General features: G+C 41.9%; 1 protein-coding gene across 2 annotated transcripts in view; it reads right to left on the bottom strand.

The window, feature by feature from the left end:
- The window catches only part of Sel1l (sel-1 suppressor of lin-12-like (C. elegans)), a 43115-nt gene that overhangs the window by 19758 nt on the left and 839 nt on the right, over window positions 1–22518 (bottom strand). The window contains exons 2-8 of one of the 2 annotated variants that reach the window (NM_011344.2): window positions 17426–17463; window positions 15838–16054; window positions 7405–7422; window positions 5769–5874; window positions 4887–5049; window positions 852–905; window positions 705–764 (exon numbers count right to left, since the gene is read on the bottom strand). In NM_011344.2, the coding sequence (NP_035474.1) occupies window positions 705–764; window positions 852–905; window positions 4887–5049; window positions 5769–5874; window positions 7405–7422; window positions 15838–16054; window positions 17426–17463 (656 nt within the window). Of the gene's footprint in view, window positions 1–704; window positions 765–851; window positions 906–4886; window positions 5050–5768; window positions 5875–7254; window positions 7423–15837; window positions 16055–17425; window positions 17464–22518 lie in introns of both variants that reach the window. The other variant, NM_001039089.1, reaches the window with a different exon arrangement.

The raw sequence follows: 22518 nt of genomic DNA on the forward strand, positions 1-22518 counted from the left end.
CTAGATTCCTATCTGCCCTGTGTATCAACTCCCAGCATTCTACTCTTTAGGCTATCTTTGTCTACCCAAGGTAGACAATCTGACCCTGACGACCACTCAATAATTATCCTTGAAATTATCTATGGTTTACGCAGCTGGCCGGACTATCCTTGTCAGTACTGTCAGTAACCAAGTGTGGAGATCCCTTCATGTGTCCTACTTTCAGTTTCATGTCCATTCAGTCCAACCGGGACATTCCTGTTAACAAGGAACTTATACTCATTTAAAAACATAGTATCCATCGCACACCACATGTCATGTGACCTATCCCAAACTGAGTGCGTAAGAAACTTAAGCCACTTAGCCCATTTGGTAGAAAGGTCTGCATCACTAAGCAACATAAGAGGTCAATGCTATCAGCTTATACACAGGTACTTGTAAGTGTCCATTATTAGGACAGCTTTTGGATAGTAGGACATCAATTTAAATGCAAAATCTATGATGATCTAATCCAAAAAATACTTCTGATAAATAATTCCAATTTACATACACTTTTATCCCATGTAGATTCAATGTGTTATAACCATTAACAAGAATCTGGTAGATGTTCAACTGAGTATTTGATCATAAGAGAATCTCACAGCAAGGCTAGGAAACTTACAGCTACTGAAAACATACATTTTACCATTTAATGTAAGTAGTCTTAGATTAAAGTTCACACTTACCAAAATCATATGGGCTATCAGGTTGCCTCCAAGAGCTCCGAAAGTATAATATACAAGAGCCTGTGAAAAATCAGATACACAAATAAGCACAGGCCAGTGTTTATTCAATTCCAAATTTAATGTGCAGTAAGACTTCAATAACATTACCTTTGCCTGACTTGAATTAACACCAAGCCCAGAAGCGTAGAGAAAGCCAAGACCCTGGGGTAAAAGGAGGAGAGCCAGTATGTTACTCTGGTGAAGACACATACAATTTACACACTGAGAAGAGTCAAAGATCTTTAAATAAGATTTGAGGACAACTAGGCAGGATGGTTCAGTTAGTCAGCCTTTTATAAACCACACTGCTAAGTACAACTTTAAACAACTCAAGTTGAGTTGGAAGGTTAAAGGAAAGTTAAGAAGGTATTAGCTAGAAAAACAAAGTCAGCCGCACTTAAACATGGTTTGTACTTCATTTGTTTTAGCCATTATGAAGATAAAACACCTTTTGTGACATTCTATCAACATATTTCTTTCTCTGCAGGGAGGAATGAAAAGGACAAAATTCTCCCAAGACAATAGTGTCCAAGCAATCTCAGGAATGAAGAAACACTAAGTGGTTAAGTGGCAGCCATATCCACTGGAAATGGCATCATGAAGCCAGCACAGTTGCTTGTCACAGTTCCAGCAAAGCTGAGCCGACCACGGTGACCGCTGTCATTCTGTCTCTAACTTTTGGGTTTTGGTCTCTGTGTGTTGCTGGGGACTTCTGCATTGATTCATTTTATGTCCTTTCCTGGGAAAATGATGTCTAAGTCTTTTTAGGAAAATCTTAAAATTAACTTTACTTGGCTCTATCTGGAAGTCTTCTTTATGCCCTGGAGATCATTAAGCACAGATAAGCACATAGCTAGAAGAGGCCATTACTTCAGGAATCTTCTTGGGGTGTCTGCCCCTGAACAAACTCTAACAGTATAATTGGTGCAGGGTAAACAGAGACAATAACAAAGTCTGACTGGCCAGGAGAATAGGTTACAGGTTCACAGACTCCTCCTCCAATACCCTCAGAGCTCTCTGAATGTGTAGTCTAAAGATGGGGGTGGGACAAGGTACACCCCTGGAGGAATAACATGCAGTAAATAAGATAGGTTGACTGAAATAAACTCTTCCTACTTTATAGTGTGGATGATGAGACACATTGTAAAAGAAGTTAGGGATTAGTATTTGCTAGTCATAAAAAGACCTGCTCATAATTTTCTGTCTGGAGGGCTTTTAAACTGCAAACACTGCCAACCTAAAAGCAGGCTGTCATATAATCAATCTGTGGCCTTTAGAGAAGACATTTTTTAGAGACTAAATTGGAGTTATAGGGTTGATAATAAAACTTGTTCTGTCTGTATTTTCTAATTGTGACTGAACTTGTAATGCTGGATGTGTAATGAAAAATTGAACACATAATCTGTACTTCTTGGATACTCATTAGTCTGTCTCTGTTTGGTGAAACATGTATAAATAAAGAAGCACCTGGTTGCAGTTGGTCAGTAGTATTACCCAAGTGATAAGGGCAGAGTGGCAGAGGACAGGAGAGTCATTAGCCTATGATGCTCACCCACATTTCAGCCTCCCCTGCAGTTACCTAAGACTATGATCTGAGATATGGTTGCAAAGGAGGTCAATTGTTGCCCAGGAGTCACCATTTGCAAGAAAGCAATACAAGGCTCAATCTCATTTGGCAGAGCAAGAAGTATCTGATTTGGGGGTTCTGATTGCTGCAACAGCTAAAACTAATTACCACAGAGAGAGTGCCTAGCGGGGGTCTGAATGGAACAACACTGCCTTAAAGACATCAATGCTTCTGAGGATAATATATATGTGTACATAGATTTATGTAAGCTGACTGAAGAAGGAAAAACATTTCAGAAACAAAAGACGAACAGTTACGATAGCATCCTAACTAGTTTAGTTTAAATGAGACTAAAAATGAGAAGAACAGTGGACTCTTTAAATACTCCCAGGAAATAATGGGTATGATCCTGTTAGTATAAAACCTTAAGAGGACTGTCTTATAAGGCTCATTCAATTATGGTTAGGGGGAAACAGGAAGTTTTCAAGGTCGGCAGAGAAATGATATTTTAGAGGAAAAAACTAAAACCTAAGAATGTATGTATGGACATATGTGTGTGTGTGTATGTATGTGTGTGTGTGTGTGTGTGTGTGTGTGTATATATATATATATATATGGGTGATATGTGTGTGTGTATGTATGTGTGTGTGTGTGTGTATATATATATATATAGGATATGTGTGTGTGTGTGTGTATGTATATATATATATGGGTGCTTTGCCTGAATCTGTGTATCACATGAGTAATACAGTAATACAGTAATACATCCTCTTGCAGGCCAGGAGAGGATGTTGGAACCACTAGAAGAGGAGTTACAGTTGTGAGCCACGAAGTGTGTGCTGGGAGGTGAATCATGGTTCTTTGGATGAGCAGCCATGCTCTTAACAGCTGAGCCATTTCTCCCTCCCCTCATCAGATGGACTCTTAAGCCTAGGTATCAATCTTTGTATTCTCTATAGTACTAATTGATAACATAACAAGATGTGCTATTAATGGATGTGGTGCAATATGGTGTTGCAATTCACCTATAATGTATCCTAGCTAAAACCAGTTACTTAGGTTTGCCAGCCTTTAGCTGTGGTATTTGGCTTACAGGAAATACAGGTAATAGAAAAATTAACTAATGGATGCTGTGATGAGAACAAATGCAGGCAGGACATTCTGTAGACAAACTGCATCTACTTCTAACATAGAAACAAATCAAGCACCCAACCAACCAATCAGACAAAGGCTGGGTTAGAAATAACAACCACAATGTAATACTGTGATGGATACTTGCCTGAACAAAAATCAGGATGAAGAAAATTTTGAGCTCAGTGCTATAAGAATATATAATGGGTATATAGGCTGAAGGGATGGTGTGTGTGTGTGTGTGTGTGTGTGTGTGTGTGTGTGTGTGTGTGTAGTGTACTACTAGGAGATTGGACCCAGGGCTTTGCATATGGTAGGCAAATACTCTTTTTCCTGACTATATCTCCATCCCAAAACAGTTTGTTTGTTTGTTTCTTTCTTTCTTTCTTAAAGATGTCACTATTGGGCTGGAGAGATGGATGGCTTAGCTGTTAGGTGTGTTTGCTGCTCTATCACAAGGACCAGAGTTCAGATACTGTACCCATGTCAGCATGCTTACAAACACCTGTAACTCCTGATCCCAGGGATCTGATACTGTCCCCTGGCATCCTAGAGCACCCATACACACGGATGATGCACACACGCTCAGATACTAACAGACACACAGACATAATAAAACAATTAAGGTTAACTTTAGAGGAAAATATGATGAAAAATTTCAGATAAAACAAAATTGCTGCTCTGTAGAATTGTTCTTCATATTTCACTCTCTATAGATTTAATACTGAAAAACACAAAAGAAATTGTGGTAAGATGTAGCTATAAAGTTATCTTCATTGACCATAAACCTTCTTAGATGAAGGAAAATAAGTATCCAAGGAATTAAGTAAATGGCATGTTGTCATTCAGTTTTCTATAGTTGTTGACAGGAGTCAGGGCTCAGAGAACCAAGTGCTATTAGAATCAACCATTGCTGGGTACTGGAGAGAGCCTGGAGAGAGGGCTCAGCAGTTAAGAGTTTGTGCTGTCTTCCAGAGGACCTGAGTTCAGTTCTTAGCATTCATGTTACTTGCCTCCTGCACTCAAGTGCACACAGGCACTCACAGGCACATGCGCACATGCGCACGCACGCGCGCGCGCACACACACACACACACACACACACACACACACACACACACTTTCTCTCTCTCCCACACTTTATTAAAATACATGCTAAAAACATTACAAAGGGGCAGGAGCTAGAGAGATGGTTAAGTTAGACCTTGGTTAAGACACTGGCTGCTCTTTCTGAAGACCTTGGTTTGATTCCCACACCCACCAGGTGTCTCACAACCATCTATAACTCCGGTTCCAGGGGACAGGATGCCCTCTTCTGATCTCCTTGAGTTCCAGGCACACCAGTGGTACACAGACACATAGGGAGGAAAAACATCCATACACATAAACAATGCCCTCCACCCCAAATCAACCCCAACCCCAACAACGACCAAGAGCCGCACTTACAGTCTGTCCTTTGGGAGACCCTTCCTCAGTCAGTTTCTCAAACATCTCTTTGGCTGCCTGGATATTCTGTGTGAGGTAATCACCAAACAAGAGAGCATAGGACACTCTCTCCAGGGCTTTGGTGTGATTCATGCCTGCTGCCTTCTGAAGGTACCGATATGCTCTTTAAACAGAAGCAATCAAACAGAGAGTCAGCAGTGATTTTAGAACAGCCATTAAACGATTTTTCATTACCAAGTGAAGCATAATTTCCTTATTGTATAATAATAAATTTCCACACATTATTTCTACTTTCTCGTGTTATTTATATATGTAGAAAACATGCTGGATAGTTTGATTTAGCTAAGGGGCCAGTTTCCCTTATATCTAATATTTTAAAATGACCTAATTACACTAACAATGAATGAGAAATCCAAGTAGTAGGTTAACAAGATTTACAGTAGAAAATTATAATCATGTCAGGTAAATATTCAAATAACTCAGAATTTTCTAATTCTACACATAGACTAAGAAAACCAGCAGAAATTAAGCAGACATAAAATATTAGAATTCTTTTGGAGTGTTACATTCTAGGTGAAAATTTCAAAGCAAAACCAAAAATCAACAATTCTTTTGGATTATTTTATGTTATTTTTGACTCTGAATAGTATATTCACTCTAAAGTCTTAGAACTGACTACAACTTTAATCTACTATTGCCATTTTTCTCAGCCTTATGGTCAATTTGTATAATCTTTTCATCCTAATGAGTTCAAGTTTGCCAAAAACACTTGAAGGTTTCTTGCAACAGGACTAAGACATCTCTGTGTCTCTGGCAGCGCAGTCTTACGACTGCTTCAGCGAAGGCCTGTCTGAGAGGAGCAGGTGCTGGGGGTGGACCTACTCTCTCTTTTGGCTCTTCCTATTGCTTCCATTCAGTATCTTCATCCCGGCCTGATAGATCATCTCTGCTTCCTGCATCTGTCGTCTTTTGGCAGCATCTTCTTCAGCTGACAATTAAATGACACATACATTGAATGGTCTTAGTTGTCTGTACCAAGCTCACCCACCGCGTCACCCAGGAATACACAGAGAGAATTATCTTTCACTACTCCCAAAACTGACTCTAAAAGCAGCTGATATGTGCCCTGAACTGACAAAAGACGACTAAAAAACATAAAGTCATCAAAGTCCCTTTCTTTTTGAGAAAGCAAGATCAGACTTCTTTTCAGGATATTTTTGTGCTAGTACTGTTGACTGTTTAAAATACAGTTCAACTAAAATTTCAAATTAAATGCTAAATTCATCTAAAATAATAACAAAAAACTATTAGAGAAGAATAAACAGAAAACTACCACAATATTCAAGTCACAAGTTGTACATTTAGAAAAGCATTTAATTATACAATTAAAATCTTAAAACCTGACTTTTATTAAACATAGATCTAATTCAGTATGCAATGTTCAAGTATATTATTTTTTCTCTCTTTTTTTTTTTTTTTTTTTTTTGTGAAACAGGGTTTCATGTAGCCCAGCCTGGCTTCAGATTCCCTATGTCACCAAGAATACCATTGAGCTTTTGCTCCTGTGTTCAGAGTGCTATGACTAAGGCGTGTGTCACCACACCCAGTATATGTGGTGCTGGGGACCAATCCCAGGGTTTTGCGTGTGACAGGCAAGCACTCTATCTGTCAAGCTGTAGCTCATGTCCAGCTGACTACTTTTTCATACTAAATAATGTGCCACTGAAAAACCTAGACAACTGTTGTGAATTTCTAAAAAATATTTTTGCTACTTTAATGCATGATTTTAAACAATACAGAACTCATCATAAGGCACTCGGGTCAGTATTTATTTATGTATAGAAGTGATTCTCCTTTTGTAGAAAAACCTGACATATTAAACTAGTCATGCTGGCCTGTATCTAGAGACGGCCTACATTTGATGCTGTTTTCTAGGGATGCTGTGATATTAGAAATGATATCTGGTATTCCATTCTATGTCCCCTAGGCACAGCTTTCTACAAGAGGGAAACACTTACACACAGGGTGGTTAAATATACATATGCCAAATGTTACATACATATAGCATAGTTCACTCTAAGTGTTTAAGTTAAGGTAGTTTTTGGTTTACTTTTAATTCAGCTTCCATTATTGACAAAATATTTTTGTATTAATTAGTTCAACAGCTTGCCTCAAGGGTTTACAGAAGTACCTGTGAATCAGTGAGACACAAGTGACAGCCTGAAATAAATGCATCACAGGCTCACAGTCTTTCTTTAAGGCTGTGACCCTGTCAATAACACTGGCCCATGTGGAAGAGGACAGCTAGAAAATGCCTTCCAAATGCTGCCCTAAAGCACAGGGCGTGCCCCACTTGAACAATACGCACTTTCGCAGAAGCCCCACTTCTCATCTGTCTTGTAGTCATAGGTTGTGGCACACCACAGTCTGCCATCTTCCCTCCCGTCTGAGGTGCACTCATCATACTCCTTATCCAGGAAAAGGAAAGGGAAGTGGCAGGGCTCCCCGTGCGCCGTACCTTCAATGGCAGTCAAGACTGGAAAAGAAAACAAAAGTCTAAATATGAACACCTCTGTAATTTACGGATTCAACAGTGTTGAACTTCAGCTATCAAACTCTGGATGCAAAGAGCCACACTGCACCATTTGTAATGGGAGCCACAGGACAGTCAGGGCTGATTTGATTGGAGATGACTTGAGGTCACTTAATGAGCTTGGCTGACTACTCACAAGCACCTAGTGTAGACTTAGTGTAGACTTTGAGTTCTTAAGATAAAGTAGCATGGTGTTCAAAGTTTACTGTGAATCGGCATACAGGCTGTGGTGAGTTAGAGACGAGCCTGGGCTACAGAGTCTCAAAAAGCAAAGCAAAGTGAATCAAAACAAGTACAACCAAAGAGCTCCCAAACTCTTGTCTAGAGGTGAGCAAAACCAAGGCAGATATAAGGGACCCATGTCTGCTCCTTTTTCTGAACTGAGAACATCAACTTCAATTAACTGCTGGGGTAATGCTTTCCCAGGCAAAGTTAATCATTTGCACATTCCCCTGGGCAGCATATTTTATTAGGGTACTTATCATATGTACTGAGGGTTTTTAGTTTTTCTCCACAGGCAGCTCTGGCTAGACTATTTAATATGGCTGCTGCCATGTCAGAAGACAATAGTTCAAGAACTGACAGTTGCTATCCCTGCTAGTACCCTTTCTCTAAAAGGCTGGGGAGCATCCCTCCTTTCTTTCCAGTTTTAGTAAAGGCTACCACATCCTAAGGTACTAACTGTAAAATGACTTTCAGTCAAGTGAGAGAGACAAAATGTTTCCAATGGCTGCATCAGCAGATGCCACTTATCCTACAGCTGGAAGGGATGCAGGCACACCTCCTGCGAGAGCCGCTGCTCTTGCTGCTCAGTGGCTCCACGTGTGCCCAGGGCTGTGTGAGGAAAGGGCACGACAGCTGCCATCTGATTTGCATGCACTTCCCCAGACTTTTTTTTTCCCATATGGTTCTAACTAAGTGGTTCTCAACCTGTGGCTGTGACCCCTTTGGGGCTCCAATGACACTTTCACAGGGGTAGCATATCAGATATTTATATTACAATTCATAACGGTAGCAAATTAGTTAGGAAGTAGCAACAAAAATAATGTTATGGTTGGGGTTACCACAACATGAGGAACTGTATTAAAAGGTCGCAGCATTAGGAAGGTTGGGAACCACTGCTCTAACCTATTTAGCACATTCCCTGTATATGAATATATATGTATATATGAATATGAATGTATATGTATATATGAATAGTAAAAGTCAACACCTTGACTTGAGAATAAAGGAAGTCTATGGCTGTGTAGAACTGGAGTATTCCCAGGTCCAATGTCAAGTTATCCTGGGTTAACCTTAGTCTCCTACAGAGCCCTTTATCATCCACTCACTTGTTACATAACATCCTTTCAACTGTTAGATAAAATCTTTGGCATGCATAAATTCAGCAGCCATTAGTCTCTACCAACTCAAAAGCTACAAATGTCATCAGAGAGCATCTGAACCTATAACCTATTTCCTCATTTTGTTTTAACTCTTCTAACCTGACATCCCCATCAATACACTTGGTAAAAGCAAAGCAAAACAAAACAAAACAAAAAATAAAAAAACCAAAGCACTGATTTGCAGTTTTCTTTTTTTTTCTGTGGCTATAAAACTTCACGTAGCTGCTTATATGCTGGGACAATCAATGCTTCTAGGCCCCGGTCACTTATACCTGACTCAGAATAAACCTTCTGACTCCCTTGGAGGGAGAGTAATATTTTGAGTCAATAGCCATGAAGACCTTTCCATCAAAGTTAGGGCCTACTGGAAGCTACTGCCTATGACTTCTTAATCCTCTGTTAGATGAAGGGTCCTTCCCTGGCATCCCCAGAGCAAGACAGAAGGATTAACACTTGGGATCACCCAGCAACTTGCTGTCTCTGAACCTGGTTATGCTGTTTATGCTGAAAGACCAAGGTTGGTTATTCTACTGAATTATTATTCTTCGTATTTTTTATTTTACTGTAGGGGAAATATGTTTTTATAATGACATAATCAATCAGTATACAAATGTGAAAAAAATCAACACCTTTGTCTATTGCTTCAAACCCTTTTTCTCCAGAGTTCAGGAGGAATTAGAAATTTTGAGCTTTTCCTTTTCATTTGCAAACTGGAAAAAAAAGTGCAAACCTCCCCCAACCCCCAATGTGACTCTTTTGTTTGTAAATGTGGTTTATGCTCAACACCAGTTTTCCTCCGGGGAGTCTGTAGTTTTGGTACATGGTAGGCCAAGGTGAAGAAATGGCTAGTTCCCAGTCAAAACATCAGACACTAGGTCTCTCGAGAGCTTCCCTGTGGGCAGTAAGCATCTCACATGTCATCTTAAAGTGCTCTGTGCATGGGAGCTGCAAGGTGTCCAGTGGATCCTATATAGATATGAGGCTTTGAACATTTAGGCAAAAAGTGTTTTTCAGCTCCAACTCCCCATAGCAAATACTGTATGCAGTAGAAATGACTAGTTCCCTCAAACCCTGGAGCTAAGCCTTCTCTTCCAGTTCAAATAACTGAAACACACTGACTAAACCTGCATATGTATACTGGCTGCATTTTTCTGCCTTTTCTATAACCTGTAACATTGTTTAGGTATTGATAGATTGAGAATTTCTCTCAGTTTTGGCCAAAATGATAAATAAATTAAACATTTTGCTTATACATTATGTCTGCCTGTGTGTCTCTAGTCCATTTTTACGTGTGTGTATGTGTGTGTGTGTGCACTCGAGAGCATGAGGTGCATGAGTGCAGCGTCAACTGAGATTAGAAGAAAGCTGGAGTCACAGGCAGTTGTAAGCTACCTGACAAAGGTGCTGGGACCTGAACTTAGTAGTCTGCTGTTAACTGCAGTGATGTGACACTCCTGGGAGAGGACCTCAGGGGCTTGTCTTGCTCATGTCCCTTCCTTCTGCTGTATAGTCACGGCCAAGTGCTGTGATTCCTTCTAGGAAATCACCAAACCTTGGGATAGCCTTGGGTACTCTGATGACCCTGCAAGTGGGATTCAGGACCAAGATGCACTGGGAAGCACTGCTAGGGAAGAGGAGAGAAAGGGGCAAGGCGTGATAAGCTTGGTGCACAGGTCGGTTACAGAGCCGCAAGGGCAGCAGCCGAGGTTCTGGTGCATGAGAAAGTTGCCACCTGTGCGAGCTGAAAATAAGGGGTTTACCTCTAGGAGAAGGGGCGTGGTCCTGGCTGTTCCTGGACTTCCTGTCTATGCAATGGGAAAATGATATTAATTCGGTCGACACGGGTAGTTTTGGTTTTTATCTGTCCGCTCATGAGGCCTTAACATTCTCCAGACGAGACCAGACATTAAACTTTACATTCCTCTCCTCTAAGAGTGTGTACATGCATGTAGAGGGGTGGGTGGGGGGTAGGATTAATGATTAAATCAGGTCCCAGGGCTGAAGAAAAATGGCCGATAAGGCAGAGGACAAAAGGGGTACAGGCCATGTCCAGCCTGGCTGCCATCACGGTGGCAGCAGCGGGGTCATCTCTGGCTGCTCTGAGGCAACACAGCAAATGCTGAATTTAGGACTCGGGTTTGAACAAACAGCAGTGAGGGTAAGAGTGGAAAAGGGGCTTTTAGTGGACTTGTACTATGTGGTTAGTACACCTTAGATGTGAGGTAAACATTCACACAAAATACTAGGTACTTATGATTTTGTAAGGGGTAGGACCTTGGTCAAGGGAACCTGAAGGAAGATTCTGTTACTGAGACACACCTCCCTTGGCTTTTCCAGCAGCATAGGCTGGAATTGAAGCATAGAGCACTGGAAATGTAACAAATTGCAGTACCTCATCTTTTCTATTATGGAAAACATGCACTGGTCTGCTTAAGGGGGAACCAAGAGGTGGTCTATAGATGGAGATGCTCTTAGAGTTTAAAAAACAGGTTTTGGTTGCTAAGCCACTCTTGTAAAAGCTGAAGTCTGACTGACTCCTCCCTCCCTTTTTTGGTATAGGATCTCAATACACAGCCTTGGCTGGCCTAGAGCTCACTATAGAGACCAGTCCTGCCTCTGCCTCCAGAGTGCTGGGATTAAAAGCACGTCACCAGAGCCAGGCAAAGTCTGATTTCTTAAAGGCAGATGATTTTCCAACTGGAATGTATTTGAGTAGGTCAGTTAACACTAAAGACTGACAGACAAAAAGGACTGGGGAGAGCCTGGCTTATTCAGCTCCCTGAGCCTGAAGCACCTTGCTTCTCTTGTTGCTAACATCTGGCCTTCTTTTGAGCCCTGACTTTACAGATCTTAACTGCCTGGACTTGATTCTGAGCCAAAAGCCAACACTGCCTGGGATAGGTTTCAGCCCCAGTGGGAACTGTGCCCTTCTGACGCAGGAGTGAGCTCAGTGAACTGTATTGAGGCTCCCACAGCCTCACACATTTAGGACACTGCTTAGGGGCCCTACAGCTGTGACAAGAGTCCTGAGTCTGGATGTTAGCTGGCCTAAATGGCTACATCCATATGGCCCCAGGGATGGGCTCATTCACTGCTGAGACCCACCGAAATTCAGCTGCTGACTGGCTGTCCATATCTGATACAGATAGCACTGTGACCCTGGCAAGTCTGGCAACGGCACAGTGCAGAGACCATGATCCTCTGCTCACTGCAGGCAGGACAGCCTGATTCCTGCAGGGCAGGTCTCCCTGCGGCTGGCCTTGTGCTTCTTTCCCCATCAGCTGCAGTGCACAGCAACTGACTGATGACCTGGCTCAGTGTCCTTCACCCACTTCCTGATCCGCATCACAACCTCGCCTCGAACTGACTGGTAAATGAAGAATGAGCAAAAGAAAGTGTAAGAGAACTCATGAATTTATCTTCAAAGCATTTGAAAAGTCAGGATTTTGTTGTGTTCAATTTCTGTGTACAAATAAAGTTACACAAAAAAGCTTTTCTGTGACATTGTTCTGCACCTCTTTCATAAACCCCTCTAGACAAAAGATAGAGATAAAACTAGGGAGTGGCTGAAAAATGTGTATTTATGATTTCTGAATGGAATTTTTGATTTCAACAACTGAGCAAAATAAGCTGAAGCTCCCGCATGGAAGAGGGAAGAAAGAGCCAAGGGCATTTCTGACCTTTGGAAACTGGTCTTAGAAGCTGTACTGTGTCATAAAGATACGCTAGCCAGGGAAGACAGTAATGACTCAAGCTTCCAGTTTCCACAGAGAACTTCCTGCAGGTCCTTCACGGACTCACGGGGAGATGGATCAAGTTACGGACAGCACAAACACATGAAACCTACTAGCAAGTCCTCGGAAACCAAGGACCAGACTAGGAAGTCTAAGACAAGCCACCCACGGTGGAAGGTCACATTATATCACTTAATGTGTGTCCAACAACTGTTAGGTCTTTGTTTCCAGGGTTATCATGTGTGCCATGTGGGATGGAACTTCTCATAACCCTACTTCAGCTCTGGAAGGCCGGTAGGTCTACTTCAACCTACTAAACCCAGCAACACTGTGTGTCAATTGATGCTTTGAGCCAGGTAAATAAGAAAAACTGTTAAAATAGAAACTTAAGGAGGAAGCCACCTGGGAGAGGCAAGGGCATGCCACAGGGTTTATGAGTGGTGTGTGTGTGTGTGCATGCATGTGTACATACAAAATTAGTCTATTAAAGAATAGCTACGAATACAACTATGTGTTAAGTCCTTAGATTCTTCCAGGTGAATTGCTAACCTCAGGGCTGTGGTCTTGCTAACACAGTATGAACCATTCAGGAGTATTAAGAAGACAAGTGTGGCTGGGGTCATGTGGAGGGAGAAGCTGGAAGGAGGGAAGGTCTTAACAATAAAGGAGACAAGTCTGGATTCTGAAGATGACAGGCACCTGCAAGACTGAGCAGAACGTTGGCTTCGCCTGCCGCCTGCCTGCCTGCCTGCCTGCTGCCTGCTGCCTGCTGCCTGTCTGCCTGCCTGCTGCCTGGTGCCTGCTGCCTGTCTGCCTGCCTGCTGCCTGCCTGCCTGCTTGTCTGCTGCCTGCCTGCCTGCCTGCTGCCTGCCTGCCTGCTTGTCTGCTGCCTGCCTGCCTGCCTGCTGCCTGCTGCCTGGTGCCTGCTGCCTGTCTGCCTGCCTGCTGCCTGTCTGCCTGCTTGCTGCCAGGGACTGACTTTAGAGGAAAGAGTGGAAGTCTGAGCCAGAAGGATGCTCTTACCCTGCATGGTGCAGGAGCTGCTGCACACAGGGCAGTTGAAAGAAAAGCAGACATTCATAGTCAGGTTTGTTCAAGGGGATGGTCAGGACATTTAACCTGTGAGGATAACCTGTGGAAGGCCCATGACACACACTGAACAGCACACTCGGGGAACTTTCTGAAAAAGGATGTACTAGGCTGCAGGAGGTGAGATTACAGAAGGGCTGCTGACATGCAGATTCTGTGAATCAGGCTAACAAGTGCGAAGTCTGAGCTTCACTGCAGAAGGCAGATGGAAGTGAACAGCTGTAAATAAGGAAGCAATAGGGTCAAGTATGACTTTTAGGAAGATTAATACAACAGCAACATGAACCAGAAGCTGACAGAAGGAGTAATTTAGAAGGGACTGCCATAGAATCTCATTCTAATATAGCTGAGTGGAACACACAAAGCCATGTAACTCATAAAATATATGTTACACAGTAATATGCATAAGTGTATAATAGTTCATGTATTATGAAAAAATGAAAAATCAATCCAAATCATTACTGAAAACTAAAACAAGTTGAACAGGCAAATGTAAATATTTGTGAAGTTGTTGGTATAACCACCCACATAAAATTATGTAAGAGACAGTTAAAACACTATTTTAAATCCCTAGTAGATACATCCTGGAGAAAAAAAAAAAAAAATCAGAAATCCCAATTTGTTGTGTTCTTTCACTGGCCTAAGAAAAAAGAGAGATGATTTGATAAATATCCCTTACAAACATGCTTGTGACAGATCTGCCATCAAGCATGGTAAAGGTTAAAGGGCTGAAGACATGGAAGTGACCGTGCACTGCCTCAGGAGCGGAGGGTTCAGGTGACACATCCGTAATGCTTACACAATGAAGCTCCCATACAAATCCCAAAGGACTGAGTTCCAAGAGGGTGTCAATGTCTCAGAGGATGGGGGTTCCTAGAGGCTGGTGGACCCAGAGGGCTGTGAAAGTTCTGCTTTTCTCTACCTCAGTCTACACATGTCCTGCCTCGCTGTTCACCTGCCTTCTGTAACACACTTTACTACAGATGGGTAAGCACAAGTTTATTACTGACTTTTGTGAGCTGCTCTAAAAAATTAACGGAACCCAAGGATGATGTCATGGGAACTTTGGCTTACACAGACTGTCAGAAGCACAGGCAACTGAGACTTGTAACTGGCATGTGAGGGGGCAGGTGGTAGTCCTGTGGGAGTGAACACTTGACCCGGGGGACCTGATGCTGTCTCCAGGTAGTATGATGGAACCGATGTAAAGAAGAGGACACCAGGCAGCATCAAGGGTAAAATCCATGCAGAACTGCTTGCTTGCTGCCTGGGAAAATACTCTCTAGCTGGTGAGTGTGAGAAAATTACCTGCAGTTGTTTCTTTTCTCTATACTCTTATCGATGCTCAAACCAAGCAAAGAACTTCATACCGTACACATACAGCTGGTAAGAAGCCTGTCAGAATATTCTTCAGGATGCTGTCAAGCATTCTTTTTAGTTGATGGGTTGAAGAATTTTTGCTTTTTAAGAAATGATTTTTCTACGGATAAATGCGGCATAATTTTAACTGGGCTCGACTCCTGACAGTGACTGGGGATATAGTAAGTGCTGCTATGCTTGTCCATGAAGTAATAAACTAAATGACAAAATGGAAGAAGGCAAAGTGGACATGTTATCAAACTTAAAAGGCCACTGAACACTCTGCACATTAACACAGAGCAGCTGTCAGTGTGGAGCTGTGACACAGGTGCAGTTAGAAGAGGGTGTTCAGGAATGCTTCCACGGGAGAAGGGCAAGACCTAAATCAGACTATCTAGGAAGACTGGAAAGTTAGAGGATGGAAAGGACGGTAAACTCCTAACACAACTCTGCAACCACACCCAGAATCCATGTTTCTTTCCTTTTGTCCCACTTTGACATATTATTTTTTCTCTTAAAGGAATTTAAATGCTAGTATGTAAAAAAGCGAGGACATTAACAAAAACAAATGTAATTTTATCTATGAATTCAGGTCATGTAACACTAAATCTGCACAGTGAATATCTGATTTATTGAAGACTTGAAAATGCTGTAAAACTACACTCTGCACTTTCTATGTGGTTAACGATCAGCAAGACCAGCTCCCACTAGCATTTGTCTACACTCCCTAGTTTTAAAGTTTCAATTGTCTTTTGCTACGTGAGGTGAAATCAAGCAACGCATCAGGCTACCTGGCTTCCGCACTCTCTTTAGTTCTTCGTAGGTCTTGCTGCTTGGATTCGGAGATTCTAAAAAGCTGATCTCTTCCTCCTGGGTCTTGGAGCTATCTTCCTCGTCCTGAAGAAGGGATTCCACTTCTGCTTCTTCAGAATCAACAAATATCTGGCCAGCAACTACTTTGCCCGTGGTGGTGTGGTCCTTCACTGACTCATCTGTGGGCAAAGAACTCTGAGGATATAAAAAAGCACTCGTTACTCATCAGTGGAAGCAAGACTCCCTCCAGTCCAGTCTGACCGTTGCTCTGACAAGTGTCTACAGCTGTCTCCGTCAGCTCCTGACCAGGCTCTGATGCACTTCTCAGAGTCAGGTCTTTACCCGACTGGTTGTACACCTCAACTCAGATGTCACCTTCCCACAAGCCTTCTGTAGTCTTCAGAGTCTGGATTCTGGCCCTCTTTGACATGTACTCACCCTACTCTACACTTGCCCTTGGTAATTCTGTGTTAGGACTTCCCGTTCTTATCTCTATTCCATCTAATCTGGGGATCAGTGTTCATAACCAGCAGGTCTCCTTGGCTATGAGCTATACTAATCAGCTATACTAATGCGACCCATGAGCAGCTACATTTCCTCATTTGGGTTAAAAACAACATTACATACACTGAAACAAGTGGCACAGGCTAGGCCTTCAAAATTAAAAGAGACTAAAAACTTTAGAACTGGGCATGGTGATGCTTACTCTCAATCCTAGTATTTAGGAGGCAGAAGCAAGAATCTCAGTAAATTCAAGGCCAGCCTGGTCTACACAGTAAGTTCTAGGCCAGCCAAGACTACACAGTGAGACCTTGTCTCAAAAATTAAAAAAAAAAAAAGTTCAAAGAGAGTGGGCAAGGTGGTACACACCTAAAATGTCAGAACTTGGGAGCAGACAGGAGAATGCGAACTTGCAGGCAACTCTCAGCTACACAGTGAGTTTGAGGCCAGCCTGAGCTACGTAAGACTTGGAGGGGGGAAGGGAATAAATTCATTCTTCTTTTAGGCACGGAGCATGCTGTCTTCAAGCTCTTTTACGTGAATGTCCACCATCCACACAGCACATTAAGTTGAACCTGACCCTAACAGCCAGCACTCCTTAGGGAAATGCTTACTTGTTCTTATATAGGTCAGGGAATTTTTTTTTAAGGCCAAAGAGCTAGAATACTGGTATCATTTTATCTTTTTTTTAAAGATTTATTTATTTTATGTATATGAGTACACTGTAGCTGGACAGATGGTTGTGAGCCACCATATGGTTGCTCCGACCTTGCTTGCTTCAGCCCAAAGACTTATTTATTATTATATGTAAGTACACTGTAGCTGTCTTCAGACGCACCAGAAAAGGGGGTCAGATCTCATGATGGGTGGTTGTGAGCCACCATGTGGTTGCTGGGATTTGAACTCAGGACCTTCAGAAGAGCAGTCAGTGTTCTTAACTGCTGAGCCATCTCTCCAGCCCTCATTTTATCATTTTAATTAAATTCTATTACTCAAAATTAGTATGTTCTTTCTAAGGTACATAACTCCTGCTTTAATTTGTTCAGTGCAAATCTTAGTACTTACCTTGGAATCTAAGGAGTCATCCTGGTTAGTTTTGTCATCTGTAAAGAAATTTTAAGATAAATTATCTTTTTTTGTTGGGAACTATAAAAGTTAAGAAAGCACACTAAAGACATCATGTGCCCCTACTCATGAGTCCAGGTATTTTAGGAGTTATGTGTGAAAAACTTGAAGGAAGAACAAATACACATCAGATAAGAACCAGTCACTGCATAATAAATGAACCTAGAATTATTTAAAAATTGATTATATTCAATAATTTCATAAGACATTAAGGGGAAAGTGTCCCTCTTCTTTGTCTACATAAGAAAACCAAGGGCTCCCTTCTCTTCTTACTCCACTAAACCAGCCTCGTCTTCAGATTCCGTTTACAAAAATAGAGCTTTCTTGTCACATTCCAGGTTCTCAGCTCTTCTGTGTTTCTGCTGAGGCTCTTGGGTTTCCATAGGCTATTTCAGGATTTTGTCGTTTCACTAATACAATAGGATGAGAACAAATAATAACTGCTATTATTGTTCAGCAGGCTTAAAAAATAAATTTAGATAAATACGTCTAAATTTGTGTTCTATTTTGCTAAAGGGATAACCAGATATAGGTCAAATGTAGCACTGAACTCTCATGTGTTAATTGTATGAGAGTTATTTATTAAATCAACAGCTTCTTTGTGTCTGTGTGTCTGTAAGTATATGCCATGCGTATGTGGGTGGCCATGGAGGCCATACGAGGGCTGGGGCTCAGACAGCTATGGGCTGTCTCTGACAAGGGCGCTTGGCACTGATCTCAGGTCCTTTGGAGAACAGCATGCACTGTTAATTGCTGAGTCATCTCTTCAGCCCCAAGAAATCAATGGCTTCTTAAAAGGTGTGTGTGTGTGTGTGTGTGTGTGTGTATAGATGAGTCAGAGGCTGTGTGTGTGTGTGTGTGTGTGCGCGCGCGCGCGCGCGTGTGGAGATGATTCCGTGGTTAAGAGCACTGGCTGTCCTCCTGGCACCACACAGTAGCTCACAACAGTCTGTGATCATGGTTCATGGGAAATCTGACACCCTTTTCCGGCTTTCATGGGCACCAGGCATGCAAACACTGCACAGACATACATGCAAACAAAACACTCACACACAGAAAGTTATAAACCTTAGAGAAAAAGAAATCAATAGCTATGTTTAAAAAAAAAAAATCAAGTGGGTGGTGGTGGTGCACATATCTTTAATCTCAGCACTCAGGAGGCAGAGGCAGGCAGACCTCTGAGTTTGAGGCCAGCCTGGTCTACAGAGTGAATCTCAGGACAGCCAAGGGTACACAGGGACACCCTGTTTCAAAACAAAACAAAACAAAACAAAACAAAACATCAACAAAAAAGAAAACAAAGGCCCAGCCATTCTTCATAGCTTGCTTCTGAATGCACGCAGGTAGCTTAGTTTTCTCAGGAAACAGTTTTTTATTGTCCTTCCCACTCTTAGTGGCTGTTGCCCTTTTCCCCTGCTCTCTATAGAAACAGGCAACAGCTCAAGCCAGGGGCAAGCATTTGACCTTTGTAGTCCCTGCCAATGTAAAGAAACAAAATAATCACATGACCTTCTGTTTCCTTCTTCTTTCTCTAAAAATGCTCGGATTTCATCCTGCACGGGGCGTTCAGACCCCTGTCCTTAAACTGTGAGACATTTACCAGGAAACTCTATACAGCTACTTCTTACTGGAAAATGTGGTATTATTTTTGTTTCAGGTGGTGGTAACATAAGGGACTAAGCTCTATACACTTAACTGCAGTTCTCTCTTTGCATATCTGTGAAAAATAAGCCTCCCAGTGATGTTTTGCCACATAATTGTGCTCCCAATTAAAAAAGAAAAAGTAGAATATAGCTACGATTCACTTGCTTTAAGAGGACCTTCCCAATGCTTTACTTTGGCAGGTTGGAGATGACAGTGGGTAGTAAGGTATCCACAGTGCCCATGGCATTTTGGTAGTGGTCCATGAATTAACCACCATCCTACCACCTAACTTTCTGAAGATCTAAATGGTTAAAAATACTATCCTCAGTAGATCACTGCCAAGGGATGAAAATTCATCCCTGTTTTCTATCAATACTGTATGTGCAAACTAATCTGTTCACCACAGACACCAAACACTCAGCACATAGAGCAGGCACCACCAGTGCAAATTCATATATGACGTGTCCCTGTACACTGAGCTTTTTGACTAGCGGCGTGTGCAAATCACTAAGCCAGCCACAGACAGCTGGCAAGTCAATAAGATACTGAGACCTATACGTAAATATAAACGATACACAGTATAGTGAAACACAGAAGTCTGGGAGGCACCAGAGGAGCAAACGTGTTATTGAACTCCAGGAGAAAGGGCCTGTGACAACAGGGTGGTTTCACACGCATTGCATCATGCTTTCTTTCACACACTAGGAGCACAGACTAAGATGACTTGGTCAACAAAAGAATTCTTTCTCATTGACTGAACTGGAAAACCTACTCCAAGCAGTAGCTTTACGGAGAAGCTAAGCTCTCTTTCCGGCTGCGAGTTACACAGATCACCTTTTACAAAAGCTGCTGGTAAGAGGCTCTTAACTATTTCTGAAGGTAGGTTTCAAGTGAAAGAAAAGACGCTGCAATCATGCGCAAGTATTACTCACTAGTATTACATTTAAAGTAGAACTACTTGTCAAACTACTTCAACTAACTGTACCCCTTTCCTTGAAAAAAAAAATCCATTTTTATTTTCGATAAACTAGCTTAGAGAACAGCACACGAGCATGGCTATTCTGCCAAGGAGAGGTGGTCGTTACAAACTCATTTTGCTATGTGTCCTGTCTGTTAAGCAGGCTAGTCCAGCTCCAAACACAAGGAGCAGTGAGGTTATCGAGAAGAACTGCCGACCTGCCTTCAGGTCCTAGGGAACCCCTGACCCTAAGTCACCCCAAATCTGACGCTTGGAAAGCTATGGCCTGGCTTTCTCACATACTTACTTGGACACACGTGGTTCAGGATAGAAGGCTTGCTTGGCCTCTACTGTCTTAGTTTGTCAAAAGGGGATACGAACATGCGTCTGTTGATTCACAGTGATGTTATTTATAAGGAACAGTACAACCAGGAAATGAAATCTCCTGCTTATCCAGAAGCTGCTCTCTGAACTTATGTATTAATACAACTTGCCTCAAATACCTGGCAGTGTAGCTAATGTAAAGACTGTGACACCCATTCTCCTAATCTCTCGCAGTCTCTCCCCACCCTGTCTCTGCATTGAACTCAGGCTGCCCCAGTGAACACGAGGGGAGCTAGCAGAACCGATAGGGAACACTCCCAGCTCAACGAGGCCCGTGTTTCTAGGTGAGAAACATGAACACCTTTTCACTGTTACCTTGAGAAAAGTATGGAGAAATGTGTGTGTGTGTGTGTGTGTGTGTGTGTCCTCTCAATTTATTCATTTACAAGAAAAAGAAAGCAACTTTAATCCAGGTATCATGCTTTTACATGTTGCTAAGCCAACATATTAGATGATGTTTAACAACAGTGACGTCACTGACGTGGTTGTAAGTTCAACCTGCCTTGGATAAGATTTAATATTAAACACAAAATTACAACAAAATGTAACTTTTATTAAGAGCAAACCTTTAAATCTAAATTTCAAAAACGAGGTTAAAAATAAGCAACTGAATGCATGCCATGGAGAGCTGAAAAATCCAAGCCTTTAATTTATAAAGCTCTTTATCAGATGTAAGTCGAGAAAAGCTAGTGTTTGATACATAGAAATGCCAGGTCCCGGGACACCCCATCATGTCCTAACCCTAGGGTGCCCAAACCCAAGCACTGCAAAGTCCCTTATATAAAGTAGGACACTATTTGCAGACACCGTCCATCCCTTCTTAGAAGCTAAGTGTTAACCAGTTATTATACTGTTTAGGAAATAAGAAATGGAAATAAAAAGTCCACGCAGGTATAGAAGAGTTTAACCCAGAGGAGGCCTGAATCTGATAATGTGGAGCTTTGCATGAGCAGGGGCACTGGCCTTCGCTCTCTCACATCCTGCAGTTTTGTAACTGTAGCTTGGGCTAAGTTTATGCCTCTACCAGAGAAATGCTTTGGCATGGCTGTCGCTGTGACAGAACTCTGAGTAGACATTTCTTAAAACTCTGCACTCCACTTATACTCATACAACCCTAATATTTAACACTTGAGTGCTAAGTATTGTAGAATAGCTAAGAGACTTAGAACCAACCGGAGAGCGTCTCTACTGTCCAGAGCTCAAAGTACATGCAACAGAGCTGACGGACGAGGCAGGAAAAACTGTTGTGTTCGAACAGCCTTTAAACTCTGCAGATGGGAATTTCAGAGGGATGTAAGTTATGCTATTTGATTACTGGAATCTTCGCGCTTCAGTGTGAAGAGTCACAGAGCTCGTTCATGTATGGGTATGTGGTATATTCTAGATCTAAAACTTAGCAAAACCCCAAGAGGAACTCAGCCCATCAGGTACTTTACCCAAGGCAAGGGCAGCTTCCACGGCATACTTCTTTTGAACAATACCCGCTAGAATTTCTGCCAGAGTCAAGTATTGTAGTCTTTAAAGAACTGCTCTTCAACACAAACTGTCATTTCAAATGAAGCAGGATCAACCTCAAGCATAATGCTGGCAGTAAAGTGGTTACCATATGCTTGCCACATTTGAAAGGGTGTCTCCAAACACACCGGAGACAGCATTTTGGTCTAACTCGATTTTAGAAGTAGGATGACATTATGGCTTTCATTTACAACTAGAACGGAGGATCTGGGGATTCAAATAACCATCTGGGGAAATTCGGGTTTTTTTTTGTTTTTTTTTAAAGATGACATTTACATTTTGCAGTGTTCCAGAAAAAAGTATAAAGCCACCCAACAGCTGTCTTGTTAAGCGAAACTGATTAAAAATCTCAAAGTCTTCCAGGAGTCAATGTTTATTCACTCTAAAACATCCTAAGTACGTTTAAGAGAAACATTTCTAAGACAGTAAGTTTTCTGATATAGGCAGATCAAAACATTAAAAAAGAAAATCCTTTGCAAAGAGGTAATGTAAGTCAGCTAGTCGAAAAATCAATTTAAAAGCACACGGCTTT

This window comes from Mus musculus, chromosome 12 (genome assembly GCF_000001635.26).
Source record: "Mus musculus strain C57BL/6J chromosome 12, GRCm38.p6 C57BL/6J".
NCBI lineage: Eukaryota > Metazoa > Chordata > Mammalia > Rodentia > Muridae > Mus > Mus musculus.